The sequence below is a fragment of the Oratosquilla oratoria genome, chromosome 41, assembly GCF_046742065.1.
Source record: "Oratosquilla oratoria isolate Oo_2021 chromosome 41, ASM4674206v1, whole genome shotgun sequence".
NCBI lineage: Eukaryota > Metazoa > Arthropoda > Malacostraca > Stomatopoda > Squillidae > Oratosquilla > Oratosquilla oratoria.
This window is the reverse complement of record NC_134817.1, coordinates 26,648,156-26,664,696: the sequence shown is the minus strand read 5'-3', so window position 1 is coordinate 26,664,696 and position 16,541 is coordinate 26,648,156. Positions and strand designations below refer to the sequence as shown.

At 39.9% G+C, this 16,541-nt stretch overlaps 1 protein-coding gene across 1 annotated transcript; it reads right to left on the bottom strand.

Moving 5' to 3' along the window:
• Positions 1–11,831: 11,831 nt before the first annotated feature.
• Positions 11,832–16,251, bottom strand: LOC143021064 (uncharacterized). Its single transcript, XM_076178281.1, has 2 exons — positions 14,661–16,251; positions 11,832–12,662 (listed from the first exon to the last, which is right to left on the bottom strand). The coding sequence occupies exons 1-2, from the start codon at positions 14,875–14,877 to the stop codon at positions 12,289–12,291; spliced, it is 591 nt and encodes a 196-aa protein (XP_076034396.1). The 5' UTR covers positions 14,878–16,251; the 3' UTR covers positions 11,832–12,288.
• Between the last annotated feature and the right edge of the window lie 290 nt (positions 16,252–16,541).

Below are 16,541 nucleotides of genomic sequence, written 5' to 3'. Positions count from 1 at the left end.
AAATATCCGCCACTTGACAGCCAAGGACAGACCCAAATCGCCTTAGAGACATCACTGCAGTAAACAACAAGCCAGACCCTATCCCTCTCCTGAAGAAAATCATGTCAACTGACATCACAACCCATATAAGAATATAATAACGAAAGAGACCGGAAGAGACCATAAGGCCACTAGGCAGTTCCATCTCCCTTCCCATATTTCTTCCCCATCCCTAAAGTTATCTAACGTTCTTGTAGAACTACCATTTGTTTCAGCGCTTACTACATAGTTACTAAGTTTGTTCCATTCGCTAACCACTCTGTTGATAAACCAGTTCTTGCCCATTTCCTTCTTAAACCTAAATTTGTTCATATATAGACCCAGGCGATATCCCAGGAAGGGGAAGAGGACGGGAAGGGAAGGGAGGGGTGGTGGACGAGGGCAGGGGGGGTAGCGGAAGGGAAAACGGCGGAACGAGGACGAGGTGGGGCAAGACTCTCTGAACCGTTGAAATACCACAAAGATACGAGCTGATAAAACTTTATTAGCATACACAGTGAAATCTTCCCTTTAACGGTTCGTGCACGGACATATATATATATATATATATATATATATATATATATATATATACACATATATATATATATATATATATATATATATATATATATATATATATATATATATATATATATATAGATTTTCTGCTACATGTCCATTCGTAAACAGTATCAGAGCCAAAGATTACTTTTCTGAAACCTTTGACGTGCAGTGTAACAAGAGCGTCAGAAAACTATACCAATATTAAGAAATATTGTCTTAGAATTGTAAACGATGAAGAGGAACTAATAAATAAGACAGTTAATATTGTCATGACATCTGTACCTCTGAAAGAAAACTCCAAGAAGTATCTCTTAGCATCAAGTTTTTTCTTAAAATCTTGAATAGTGTTTGCACACTTATTTTTTTTTTTTTTTTTGTCTAATTTGTTCCAAGTATCTATCACTCTGTGTGGGAAGCTATTTTTTCAGATCTCTTCTATAATTATCTTTTTTTAGTTTCTTTTCGTGTCCTCTTGTTTTTCCATTGTCCCATTTCAATAAATGATTCTCATCTAAGATTTCCATTCCCTTCATAATTCTATAGATAGTAGGTCTCCTCTTTTCCTTCTTTATTCCAGAGTTGGTAATTCTGATTTGGACAGTCTTTGTTCATATGTTATTTTGGAAAGAGTTGGTGTGTGTGTGTGTGTGTGTGTGTGTGTGTGTGTGTGTGTGTGTGTGTGTGTGTGTGTGTGTATGCATGTGTGTGTATGTATGTATATATATATATATATGTGTGTGTGTGTGTGTGTGTGTGTGTGTGTGATTATTATATAACTATATATATATATATGTAGATATATATATATATATATATATATATATATATATATATATATATATATATATATACATATTAAAGGCATACGAGATTGAAACCTATAGGATAATCTACTTTATTTATCTTCTTGTGTTCACTTTCAGCATTACGTGCATTTTTTTTTTTTTGGGGGGGGGGGGCGATCTTCGTGGAGTTTCTTCTATAGTATCCCAAATGTGCACCCCGTTTCGTAACTCCCTGATCCTTTGAAACTATTAAATACCTATGTAGGATAGACCACCCGCTCGCACGGGATCGTTTTTTGTGGGAGGGGAAGAAAAGTCTGCATGAAAATGAAACGATTGTCGTGTATAAAAGGGGCCTATTGCCACTGGTCAGTTTTAATGTATATTTTCATGGTTTGTATCGTGGCTCAGGAGACATGTGGTAGGAGATTTGGACCTCGAGACTTACGTCTATTTGCTTTTGAAATTTGGGAATATAAATCCCACGTGTTTTTGAGTGAGCCCGTTTCGAAGGGTGATATGCATACCTCACGAAAACGGGGAAAATAGTCATAGTATATATAAATGATATAGACCATGGACTAAAATCTACTGTTTCCAAATTTGCTGATGATACAAAACTGTGCGGAGTGGCAAATGATCACTCAAACCAATTAGATATTCAAGAAGATTTAGATCAATTACAGCAATGGTCTGAAAAGTGGCTAATGAAATTTAACACAAGTAAATGCAAGGTAATGCACATAGGTAAAAATAACAGTAAGTACGATTACAAGTTATTTGGAAATTCGTTAACAAATGTGGATAGTGAAAAAGATCTCGGCGTAATTATCAGTAACGACCTCAAATCATCCAAGCAGTGTATTTCAGCCTCTGAGAAAGCAAATAAGATTCTGGGATTGATTGCGCGATCTTTTGATTTCAAAAGTCCATCACTCATTAACAAGCTATATAAATCGTTAGTTCGTCCACATTTGGAATATGCTGTTTCCGTATGGTCACCGAATCTCATTAAAGACATTGACAGACTGGAAAAAGTACAACGGCGAGCCACAAAACTGATTCCAAATATCAAAAATAAATCATACGAAAATCGACTTAAGCACATGAATCTGTTTTCCCTAAAAAAGCGTAGACTCAGAGGTGACTTGATACAGGTCTTTAAGATTTTAAAGGGAATTGACAACATCAAAAGTGACCAAATTTTCACATTGAATGAGAATCAGACAAGAAACAATGGTTTCAAACTGTCCGGAAATAGATTCAATTTGGAAGTAGGTAGAAACAACTTTGCCAACCGTGTAGTTAATGAATGGAATAAACTTCCTGCACAGGTAGTGCAATGTAGTTCAGTTCGAAGCTTTAAGAATCATTTAGATAAATACCTAAGTAAGATGCTGTAATGATTATAATTTATGTTATATTATTTGTTTTTGTTTTGTTATAATTTGTCTGTCTGATTTTCATTTATTATTAGTTATATGTCAATTTATAATCATTTACTATTTACCTGTTTGTTTGCTATTCAACTATACCTATGCATTTATTTATGTATTTTATTTGTTATTTTTACATTATTATAGTTTTAATTTATTATTATTATGATATATATATATATATATATTTTTTTTTTTGCATCCGACCTAGATATGGATCAAAAGGTCTCCTGTCGGCATGCTCCGCCTTTGTAATCCTTTTGTAATCCTTTGTAAACTAAAGTAAGATTGTATTTGTTGAGGGGGCATCGCCTCTTGTATTTCTGATATCTACCTACTGGGAGAGATCACACACCAGTTAACTTCTGCCAGGGTTGTGTAAAGGAGGAGGTGAAATTTTCTACTTGCGTCCTTCTAGGTCTACTTTGTTACCTCATAGTTTCGTCTCAAAAGGCCTTTGTTCCGTTTATATCTATTACAGATCGCTGTACTGTACTACCTCAACATGATGTATAGTACTCTGTGAGCATTACACCACATTGCACAACGTTTCGTAGTACTATAGGAAGACGATCTGTTTTGTAATGTACAGCAGTGTGCATCAGTGGCTGTTTGTGGTGTTATGGCGTCGAAGGATTGCAAGCACATAGGACGGTGTCGAGACACAGCATTTCCTTACGTTTTTGTTCTGTAGAGTTATACAACAGTTATACAACTCCCTGGAATGCTGTGCGTGTTTAGACCATGTCATAAATTTTTTTCAGTCGCCCCATATCATAACATCATAAGCCACCAGTGTTTTTTGTTGTACCTTGAAGCATTCCCAATTGTTCTGTTCCTGTAACATTTTTTAATCATTCTCACCGCCTAAGAATTAGACAGAACTCGTCTTGACAACTCCTTAGATTGTGTCGTCTCTCACGTTACCAATATTCTAGAAAATTGATTTCTCAATTCCAGAAACTGTCACCATGGCCGACATGCACCACGTCATCTAAATGCAGGAAGGGATACAACGACGCTTGCCGTGATCTTCTAAAAACGTCGAACTCCTTCCTGCCGTCGTCCCATGCCCCAAGGACAACATGGGAACCTCTTACTGTCTGGGCTTTCCACCAGAAGGGAAAAAGGGATAATCCAGCAGGTGTATATATCATCCTTAATGATCCAAAATCTTGTGTAATATATAAACAGTGGAAGCTTTGAGCTGCTGCGCATGATATACAAATGTGTACACATTTCAACTTCACCCATCTTCTCTATCACAACCCTGTTGTTGTTATTGATGTCTTGTAGCAATATGTTCATTACATCTTTTGTAATCTATGTTTATATTTAATCATGTAGTGAGGAGGTTTTTCATTAATGAACGCAATTCGCGGCAATAACATTTCAATGTTCATTTGTTTCCAATAGTGGGTCTGATCAATACCATGTATACATACATGTACATATACAATATATATGCATATATATATATATACATATATACAAATACATGTACATACACACACACTCACATATATATGTATATATATATGTGTGTGTATATATATATATATATATATATATATACATTCATCAACCACATTAACTTGTTTACATTTCAATTCCTTGCAAATACGATCGAGACTAACAGGAGTATGTAGCTCGATGGAAGCATATTCGGAAACTGAGACGCTGTCAGGCTGACTCGAACCTAGTCGATACGTAACATATGGACAGAGACTTAACCAATTCAGCCGTCAAGAGGGACATAAGTTGAACACAACTTTTTATACATGTATGCTCGAGATGCATATGTATACATGAAATTTATGCTCAACCCATCCCCATCATGATTAGCCGTTGGTAGTATGTACACAAGTGGGATTTTATTAACATTTGCTGAATAGTCCCCAGTACACAGATGTCAACCACATACTCCTGATAGCCTCGATCGCGTTTGAAAGGAATTAAAATGGAAATAAGGTAATGTGGTCGATGAAATGAATATCCGTGTGCTGTGTACATATATATGTACATACACATATACATATACATATACAAGTACATATGCATATATACATATATATATATTATATATATATATACACATAAACATATGTATATACACATACGTATATACATGTGCATATATAGATATATATATATATATATATATATATATATATGTATGTGTGTGTGTGTGTATATATATATATATATATATATATATATATAAACTTAAACATATACACACATATTACACTACCTATTCTTAGAATATATAAAACGTGTTACAAAATCATCTTATTGCATTTATCATCACAAAATCCTGATTATCCGCAGTCCGCTACAATAGGTATTGGCTACCTAGATATCCAAATAAATCTCTACACCAAGACTTCTTCATCTGCAAGGTGCAGCCACGAGAGGCTCACCATGACCATCGAAAAAACGAAGTGTGCATGACCAGTCTCCTCGCATCAATAAAAGTTGTGGTTTATCAGCTTTCATAAATGTGTTAAGTGTGGGATGTTAAAACACAGAAAGTGGTAGATCATATCAGGTGATGAAAGATGATGATACAAGACGACTAGTAGGGTGGTGACGGAATTTTTAACAAGAGAGAGTGGCTGAATTTTCTTTTATCACAGAAATGTATCTAAGGAGAGAGCGATAGAAATACTTTGGTTATAGACATATACTTAATGACGTTTGTAGTGACGCAAATACCACTCACTACTTTAAGGAAGGACGTAATGATCAGAAAAGCGTCATTATTTGCAGATCCGATACCTCCATATAAGGAAATCACGTTATGACAAAGTGGTGACGTCAGAGGAACGGCCGTGACGTCACACGAGATGGGCGGAGCCATGTCGTCAGCACAATCGTCGTGACGTTGGATCACGTGACAAAGGAGATTTGAACGCATTGTAGTAGTTCCTACCAAACAGATACGGAAACTTATTTTGTTAATATATATATACTCGTACAACATAACCCGAGATAAAATGAACAGAAAATAAATTAAAATGCATTCAGGTATGTCAGAAATTAGGTGCCTTCAACATACAAGATTTTGTCGCCGACAGTGTCCCTGCGTATTTGTTCATGCTGACAATACTACTCCGTACCTTCAGCATATGTCATTATAGATTTAAATAATGGCAAGAGACTATGGGCACATCGAGCCCTTTTAAACATTTGCTCCTATGGAGGAGCTGCAGTTGTAAAAGAACTATGTCGCATTTCTCTATATTTGTTTATAGATTTATTTATGTATATATGTATCTATTTCTCTCTCCATTCCCTCATTCATTTATCTAGTATTTGTTTGTTTATCTATTTATTCATTTATTTATTAATATATTCATTTATTCAATTATTTGTTTATTTATTTATTTGTTCATTTATTTATTCATTTACTTATTTGTCAGTCTATCTTTGTCTTTGACTTTTTTAAACTCAAGTTCATGTTGACAGTGTAGAGAATTTTCTTGGCATGAGACAAGGTAGGGATATTCTGAACATCTCATTAAAAGGTGGATTACAAGAAAAGGTGAGATTCTAATTTATGAAAAATGCATAACACTTCGTACACTTGTATCGATATAAGAACGTTTCATTATTGTGATGTTACGTAATCTGTATACAAGTACCTTCAGATGTTAATGATACATACATACACATACCCAGGGCTTTTTCCTCCTTACAAGAGAGGTAGCCAAAGCCAAAAAAGGCATAAATCTTCTGCCACCCATTTCATTCCTACATACTTCATTCCCATTCAGCATCCCTTCCTCCCTCTCTCCCTCTTTTCTTGGCTCCTCCTGGATGACGGGTCATCCCTGCACCTTGCCCACTGCCCTGGGTCAGAAGCAAGACGCAGCATATCCAGAGCAAGGCAGCTCCATTTAATCGGCGACCCCCCACTCTCCGTCCCTTCATGCAGAAAAAGAGAAGACGGAGAGAAATCCCTTTGGGCTGCGTAAAAACATAATTCACACATACTCCCTCACCCCCATCCCCACCCACTCCTTTCCATGCATCACACCATCATCCATACACAACCATTCTCCACTTACCCCTATCTTTTGTCTTCTCCCTTCCTTCCTCAACAGACATTTTCCTCTTTCCTAATGCTTCTTTTACCCCATTCATCCATCTCATCCTTGGTCACCCCCTTATGCCACTACTTCCATCTCTGCCTTCCACACCTCTTTTACTAATCTTTTTTCACTCATCCTTTCCACGTGTCCAAACCATCCCAATACTCTTTCATTAATCCTATCTCCCAAGTCCCTTTCCACCCCCGTTCTCCTCCTGACCTCCTCGTTTTTTACTCTATCCAACCTAGTGACCAATACCATACTTTTCAAGCATTTCATCTCAAACACATTTAAACTCTTCCTCGCTTCCTGTCTTATGTTCCATGTTTCTGCCCCATACAGTACTGTCGGCACAACCACCCCTCCATACAATCTCTTCTTAGCATCCATTCCCAGATATCTATTTCTCATTACACTTTTTAATCAACAAAGGCATTTACTTGCTTCTCTTAATCTACATTCTACCTCCACCTCCACTCCTCCCTTTCCCGCCATATTCGCGCCCAATTATCTAAAACTATCCACTTCCTCCAGACTCTCTCCCCTAATAATCACTTCCAATTTGCTGCCATTCTCTCCACTTGTACATTTCATCACCTTACTTATACCCACATTTATCTTCAACTTCCCTCTTTCGTACACCTTCCCAAAACCCTGTCACTAATTTTCTTAATCCTTACTCTTATCCTGCTACAAGCGCAGTGTCGTCAAAAAACAACTGGCTTATCTCCCACTTTTCTCCGTTTTCTTTAACCATCTCCAATCCCCGGCCCATTACCCTTGCATTTACCTCTCGCACCACCCCATCCATGTATAAATTGAACAGCCATGGCGATATGACACATCCCTGGTGAAGTCCCACCTTTACCTCAAACCACTTGCTCTCTCAATTTCTAATTCTAACACAGGCTTTACTCTTCTCGCAAAAACTCTTGACTGCCCTTAAAAGCTTTACTCCTATCCCATATATCTGCAATACCTCCGACAGTGCCTTCCTGTCTATCCTGCCATAAGCCTTTTCCAAATCCACAAAGGCCCAAAAAATCATCCTTACCTTTCCCTAAATCTTTCTCACATATCTGCCTTAGCCATAAAAATCTGATCCACACAACCTTTACCTGTCCTAAACCCACACTGTTCCTCACCAATTACTCCCTCTGTTCCTCTCCTAATCCTCTCAACCAAAACCCTCCCATAAACTTTTCCAACTACGCTCAACAAACTGATCCCTCTAACATTACTACATTCACACTTGTCCCATTTTCCCTTGTACAATGGAACTATACAGGCACTTCTCCAGGCTTCTGGTACTCTACCCTTTTTTAGACAAACATTACACAACTTTATCAGCCAGTCCACCATCACTGTATCTCCCTTTTTTTGACAATCCGCATGACACCCATCTAACCCAGGTGCCTTAACTGCTCTCATTACTTTAATAACTCCTTTCACCTCATATTTTCTTATTTCTCCTCCATTTTCCTCATTCATCACTGTCATTTTCTGAGTGTTTCCCATTGCAACTACCTTTCCCTCCCTATCCTCTTTCACATTTAGCTACTCCCTATAATATTCTACCATACTTCCTTGTACTGCCGTCTCTTCCATTATCATCTCTCCACCTACACCTTTTACCTTCTCTTCTCTACTTGATTCGCATCCCCTTAATCTCGTAATTTCTTTCCAAAACATCTTTTTATTATTTAATTTTTTTCTATCATACTCTTAACCCATTTTACATATGCTCTCAATTTTGCCTCCTCTATCTCATGCTTTACTTCTTTTCTCTTTTCCTTATACCTCTCATATGGTTATTTTATCCTGTTTTGCAACCAACCTATGAATGCTCGTTTATTCTCTTCTACTGCTTTCTTTGTTTCATCATTCCGCTACCTAATACCCTTCCTACTATTTCCTCCCGTCCTCCTTGTTCCATACACTATCTTTGCATACCTTGTGACTCCCTCCTTGAAACATCACCATTCCTCCTCCAATCCTCTATCCTTCACTCCCTCCCACTCTTCTCTCATCTCCTTGTACTCATTCTTCTTTTCTTTATCGTTTAATCAGTTTACTCTAAGCACCTCCCTACCTTCTGCCTTTTCCTCTTTTTCATCTATCCTCCCCTCTCAGTTTACCGTCCAACAAAAAATTATCTGATATTACCCCACTCTCCCTTTAGAACATGTACATCCAAAACTCCTCCTACTCTTCTCCTGGTTACCATCATAAAGTATTATCACATTGCATTAACATCAAGTATAACGGAGATAATCAGATATATATATATATATATATATATATATATATATATATATATATATATATATATATATATATATATGTACATATATAGATAGATTGCTGATAACCACAGGGAAAAAACGGAAAAAAAATAGAATTCCCAAGCGCTTTCGTGATATTTCACATCTTCAGGGGATTACAACAAAGAAAATTGTCACATAGGTATATAAGAGGTAATACAATAAACTAGGAAATGAACGGACATAACACATGGAGAAAATGTCACAAACATTGAACACTTACAATTAAATCATTTTTGTTCAATGTTCAATGTTCAATGTTTGTGACATTTTCTCCATGTGTTATGTCCGTTCTTTTCCCATTTTATTGCATTACCTCTTATATACCTATGTGACAATTTTCTTTGTTGTAATCCCCTGAAGATGTGAAATATCACGAAAGCGCTTGGGAATTCTAGTTTTCTTTTCCCTGTGGTTATCAGAATCTTTTGGATCACGTGGTGTTGTGATCTTTTGCATATATATATATACATATATATATATATATATATATATATATATATATATATATATTCAAAAAGTGCATTGAAATTTTTCCAGTCAATGTAAGGCTATGTTTTTCTATATTTAGCGATTTTTTTATTTTCATTCCAGACAAATAGATGCACATACATTTAGTGTTATAATGCGTTAGATATTGGACACTATTGGCCTCTATCTTTTATTTCATCAAGATTGCAATTTGAATATGGAATAAATCAGAAAAAAAAATAATTTTGCTATTAGTTTGGGACACAAAATTATTTCATAATTTTTTTTTTTTTTTTTTTTATTGTTAGATAGGAGCTGCTCTAGAGTTGACAATCGGGAGATAGTAACTGTCATTTGTTTACAAGGTTTTACAATAATTGTTGATATATTTTATTTTTTGTTTGTTTCCGTTATCCATTTATTTATTCATTTATTTATTTTTTTTTTTAGTTATCTATTTATTCATTTATTTATCATTTTGTAATATGAGTTCCAAAACCTCCCAGTGGGCGGGAAGACAGATGGCGCCTGTCGGTGGGCTCCTGTCAAAGGTCGTGACGTCACAGACTGGCGATTCTATCCAGTTCGACCATTTCTTGTTTTTCTGTTCTTTGTTCTCCTCTACGTTGTCGAAACACAATTTTATTCACCTGAGAGGAACCTATCGCCCACCCACCCTACCAGCCGGCTATTTCTTTATGCTCCCTACCAGCCGGCCAGCCGGCAATTCTCTTCCTCCTCGTGCGCTGGCCAGCCAGTCATTACGTTCTACAATTTCTTGCCGGCCAGCTGATTGTTGCGTTCCGCCTATTATGCTGGCCAGCCGACAGTTCTGTTCCGTCTTCTATTTGTACCGACCAGCCGGCCATTAAGTTCTGTCATTTCTTGCCGGCCAGCCAGCCGTTGCATTTCGTATTTTGTGCCGGCCAGCCGGTAGTTCCAACTTGCATTGTGTGCCGGCCAGACAGCCATTCTTTTACGCGTATCTGCTCACCAGCCGGCCATTGTGATTCCACTGTTCCGTTCCCTGCCGGCCAGCTGGTCATTTCCTCCCGTTGTCCCGCCCTCTCTGCCGGCCGGCTATTCCGTTCCATAATTCCGTTATCCCGCCCTCTTTGCCGGCCAGCCAGCTGTTCCGTGTGTTCTATTGTCCCTTCTTTTCTGTTGGCCGGCCGGAAGTTCCGCCCCTTAGTCCCGTCCTCTTTGCCGGCCACCCAGCTGTTCCGTGTGTTCTATTGTCCCTTCTTTTCTCCTGGCCTGTCGGCTATTCCGTCCCGTAGTCCTGCCCTCGTTGCCGGCCGGCCTTTTATTTCTACTGTATGTTCCGTTTCCTAGTTCTCCGTTTCGGCCTGCCTTTTAGTTCTACTGTGTGTTCCGTTCCGGCCGGCCGTCCAGCCATTCCGTTCCGTATAAAGTTCCGTTGCCCCGCCCTCTGTGCTGGCCGGTCAGCCGGTCGTTTCTTCTTCCCGTCGTCCGTGTGTGTCAAAGGTCCCCGAGCTCGAGGTGGCTGAGAGTCCCCAAGATACTCCTCTGCCGCACCGAGGAGGACATTCGAGATGAACTTCCTGACAGCGCCGCCGCCTTACCTGACCTGGGAAGCAGATTCCTCCTCAGGGTTTTATCACAGAGTCCCTGAGTGTGTGTATTTACCTAGTTGTATTATAAGGGAAGGGAGCTATGCTCGTGGTGACCCGTCTTTGTATCTCTCAGCATCAAGTTTTTTTCTTAAAATCTTGAATAGTGTTTGCACACACTGTTTCTTTGTCTAATTTGTTCCAAGTATCTATCACTCTGTGTGGGAAGCTATTTTTTTTCAGATCTCTTCTGTAATTATCTTTTTTGATTTTCTCTTCGTGTCCTCTTGTTTTTTCCATTGTCCCATTTCAATAAATCATCCTTATCTAAGATTTCCATTCCTTTCATAATTCTATAGATAGTAGGTCTCCTCTTTCCCTTCTTTGTTCCAGAGTTGGTAATTCTAATTTGGACAGTCTTTGTTCATATGTCATTTTGGAAAGAGTTGGTGCCAGTTTTGTTGTTGCTCTTTGTATTCTTTATATTCTTTTTGGTACTAGGTGTCCATAGTGTTGCTGCGTACTCGAGTTTTGGTCTTATTAGTGGTGTGTGTGTGTGTGTGTGTGTGTGTGTGTGTGTGTGTGTGTGTGTGTGTGTGTGTATGTGTGTGTGTGTGTGTGTACTTTAGGGGAACATGATCAGCGGGTTATAAATGGGCAGAAGATCTTTGTGCCTGAAGATAGAAGGAGAACGTGTGGTGACGTGTTAAGGAAATATGAATACTAGAGGACATTATGAAATCCCTTGGGAACTGTTGGAGATGTCATATCATCTTCGTCGTGGCGCACGGCAACTTAAAAAAGAACGTGAAAGAAAGTCACGTTTTACTTGTAATAAATTTATTAATATCTTATGAGTTATGGAGTTTATATTAATGAGTATATGACGTCATGTCGTCTCATGGCAGGCAGAGAGGCAGGAGCCAATCACGGGACGACACGACACAGCGAGCATTTAGAGGAGTAATGACGGAATGCCGATGGAAACAAAAGAAGAGCAGGGTCCGTCGCAGGGGCTAGATCGCGTCGGGCGTACTGTCTTCTGGAGGAGGCTCTTCAGTATCCTTTTTTAAATCGCCTTCCGCACATGAAGTACTGCTACTGCTCTCCTCTGGCGCGGGTGTTGTCGACGTCGTGGAGGAACTTGTTTCTACTGGAGGAGTTGTAGATGGAGGAGACTCGACTTCAGGTGGTGGATCCACGGGTTCGTGCCGGATACCGGGCATCGGGTCCTTTCGGCCTCCGACGCCCGGCAGGAACGGGCGCCGACAGCCGCCCATGTGGTCAATCATGCTGCCCTCCGGACACTCTTGCCCCGGCAGGAGAGGAACGTGAACCAGGACTTCGTTCACCACGAGTCCCTCAGTGCGAGGTTCAGACCCGACCACACCTGGAAACAAACCAACAGATGTAAAGTCTAGACAAAGAGGACGTGTAGAGATGGACATATCACAGCCTAGAATAGTGAGTGTATAACCTCTAACTTAAACATATCCATACCACAAGTAGCAAATCAAAATGCACAAACAAACAACCCACCTGTTTACTTAATTGCAGTAATAACACCATGCACACAAGTACGTTAACACAGGAAGAGTTGCCACATATCCATTGTTCATTTGTCCACAGGGGTACATAGGGTCTACACACACATACACATTTATTTACATTTAAGTCCACAGTCAGACAGTGATCTCCAAGATATTGTGAAAGACTACGACACACATCAACACATACACGTAAGTGGAAGCTTGTCAATTGGTGCTCTTTACATGCAAATCGCTGTACTTCCCCAGAGTACAACAGATGCAAGTCCATGCACTGAGGGCACAATAGCTGCTTCTGTTCGACTTCGACCTAGCCTCAGCCTCAGGAAAAATAGAGGTAATTAAATAGGTAAACGGTCGGAAATATATAGGGAAAGAGGGAGGAGAAGAGACAGACAGAGAGAGAGAGAGACGGTGCAAATTAAGACATCTTCCACACTCAAGAAACTAAGCCTAAGTTATCGAGTTCATCTTCTCACCCACATTCATTTAGTTTAGATGTGGGATCATTAGTTGGTAACATTGCTGTACTCTTCACGAAGAAAAAGAATCACGTCCTCAATTACAAATAACTCCCAAAATCTACTCATCCTCTAGTTTTCTGATAAACATGCTGGTCTATTTCTTGCAGCGCAGAAAGACCAGAAAACAAGGATCTAATTCAGTAATTCCTAACATTTTCTAAGCTGACGGACACCAAATTGTTTAGTAGATGATTCTGAGAACACCACCATGACTTTGGATATTATGAAGCCGTCCAATTGGTATCACATATCAAAAGCCACAAAAATAAAGTCGCTCCCACAGAAAATTTACTAGTAAAATGTATACAATTCAGATATTCAGTAGAAGCTACTGATAAGAGGTTTAGCATTGCAAGCAACAACGTTTTGGCAAACTTGGACCAACAAAAAGTTTGTGACAGACCACGATAGACCACAACAGTGCTCGCGAGCAACAGACTGGGAATACCACATCCAGACAAAAGGCGCAGAATAAGATGAGAAATACAATGATGAGTATTGAAAGAATGTGAAGAAAATCTGAATAACCCAATCGAAGATGTAGTATACAAATTCACTACTCAAAGGAAAAATTCTCTGGAAATGAAAAATGAATTACATAGTTCTATCCTAAAAAAAAAAAAATAGAAAATGCCTATTGAAATCTCAATTACATATTCAATATCACAAAAGGGAACGGAAAACATGGTGCTTAAGATGATAGAGGATATTTGAATATACAAACTAGAAAAGACAGTAGAAACTGAAACGAGTATGCATATATATATATATATATATATATATATATATATATATATATATATATATATATATATATATATATATATATATATATATATACATACACACACACACACGCAGTATAACCAAAACTGTGTCACTGAAGGAAATACTAACTCCATCAATGCGCAATAAACAGAAAATGGAAACACCTACACATAGGCCTAATCAAATTTAGGTAAAGAAGCACATGCATATAGTCATACATAAATTCATGTTAATATACATGCATACGCACACGCGTTCTCGCACGTGCAACACACACACACACACATATACTGTATATACACATGAATGTAAGCATTACCTAATGAGGACATTATCAACATATACAAATAAATTACCCCACTATTCACACGGGAAAATAATAAAAGCATAAACTACATACGCGGACGTGTATTCCTGAGCATCATGGAATTCACGCTCATGACGGGCAGGCAATTACATCTTCCCCTAAACCTCCAGTCCCTCCCCAAGGCCAGGTCTGAGATCTGAATTCCAGGATCCACGCGCCAGAATACATATTTGGAATCTTACCTTTTGAGTTGCATGGTTTGCTTTCGCTACGTTTGCGTACGCTGTGTTCTTGGAGTGGGCTCTGATCCTCTTCTGTCAGCTGAGACGATGCTACAGGAAGCGACAGGGTCGTCGATGCCACAGTCAGGCAAATGACAACCTTCAGGATAATGGTCTGTGTCGTCATCACGGTGGAGGAAAAATTCGTTGAGGTAAAACGCGGTAAGATGAAGAACATGCGATGAGTCAGCTCGTACTAAGCTGAGTCGCACGTAGATGTGTTACTTTTCTTTTCTTAAATAGGGAACAACAAGATTATTGAAAGTAACGTATCAATATTATGAGGAGGTTTTAACCGCTGTTGCATTAGTAAGAAAACGGTGTCGTTGTTCGTATGAGGCCTTGTCAGTGCGCCTCAACTGCAGGTAATCTAATGCGTTTCACTCATAAATTTTCCGTATTTTTAACTGTTGTTTTATTGTTCATATAAGTCTCCCACTGTTAATATTCTTGAATCTAGTATAACAAACGCCGTCGTCTTTAAGTGGCACTTTCGAATACCTTGCAGAAACAAATGCATTTGCTAAGATCGACTATGCATACTTGCTCCCTAGGTGCTTGCGTGTTTCTTGGCTTTCCCTAGGGGCCAGCCACCAGACCGCACAGAACGTCCGCCGCTCAATGCGCCGCGCTGGATCGCATGGTGTTAAATAAGACCACCACGCCTAGACGCTGCACGTTGTTGGTCACTTCCGCACCTGCTCACCTCATCTCCAGGGAAGCGTGACCTTGCTGGCCTTTACGGCGAGACTTTCAAGGGCAGCCTTGGTGCGTCTAAGGTTGCCACCGAGCGGCCGCTCGTCATGGGCATTCGCAGCGGTTCGTCGAAGGGCTAACCTAGAAGCAAGCTGTCGATTTCACCAGGCGACAAATAATAATCTTGAAATCAACGGATACACAGGCGGGACGTATTCCCTTCTCGCGCATGCGCAGTTCCGCAAATCTCTCCGTCGTTTCTTCTGCCCTGAGGCTGCAGCTTCAATCTATCTATTCAAGTACTCACACACGTACGTCCAATTGATCACTTAAACAGGTTTGGTAAAGCAAATCACTGATGATCTTGAGCGGTTGAAGATCAGGTTTCCACCTCACAGCAGCGTCCGTTTAACTGTGATTATCTATATTATGACCTAGAAAAGCTTACATAAGAGCTAACAGGCCACGACTGGGTGGCCTGTTAATCCGGATGGCCTCCAGCTGATCGATTCCAGGTGATCTGCAGCCAACCAAGACTGGGCGAGAGGTCGGGGCCTACTGAACGTGTACACCGTTCGCGGGTTTTGGCGCCACAGCGAACACACACACGCACACACTTACACACTCAAACTCGTCGCGCGAGCAGGCTCCTTGCAATGGCCGAAGGACCGGCTTGAGTTGTGCGTGCAGGGAAGGCAAAATCGCCACTGATTCTGCTTGGCCTGGAAGTCTAGCAGCTCAATGATGCTGCAGAAGGAGAGGGTGAGTGTTTGGTGGTGGGACCTCAGGAGGCACAATAGGAAGTATGAGTACATGGGCGGGTTGTTGGTGGGAAGGTTTGGGGAGATCACCGATTGGTGGTGGGGGAGGTGTGTAGGTATGCGGATGGATGAAGGCGGGTGTGACTGGGAGTGATGGAGCTGGGTATCCCCATGTGCGAGGACGGGTTGATGACGTCATGTCGGCTGCGGGGGTGGAGGGGGAGTTAAGGAGGTGGGGTGGGGTGCCTCTTCCGAGGGTGCCAGCAAGCGTGTCAATGCCCCTTTCCGGTAAGTCACCAGGGAACGTCCGCGATTACAATCAGTGACGTATAGTGCCGGAGTTCAAAGAGAAGGAAGAGGAGAACCTCATTAGTCAGTTTCCGTG

Coding starts and splice junctions, on each gene's coding strand:
- LOC143021064 (XM_076178281.1), bottom strand. CDS start 14,877: ATGTTCTTCATCTTACCGCGTTTTACCTCAACGAATTTTTCCTCCACC. Junction 12,663..14,660: donor CAAACCATGCAACTCAAAAG/GTAAGATTCCAA, acceptor GTTTGTTTCCAG/GTGTGGTCGGGTCTGAACCT.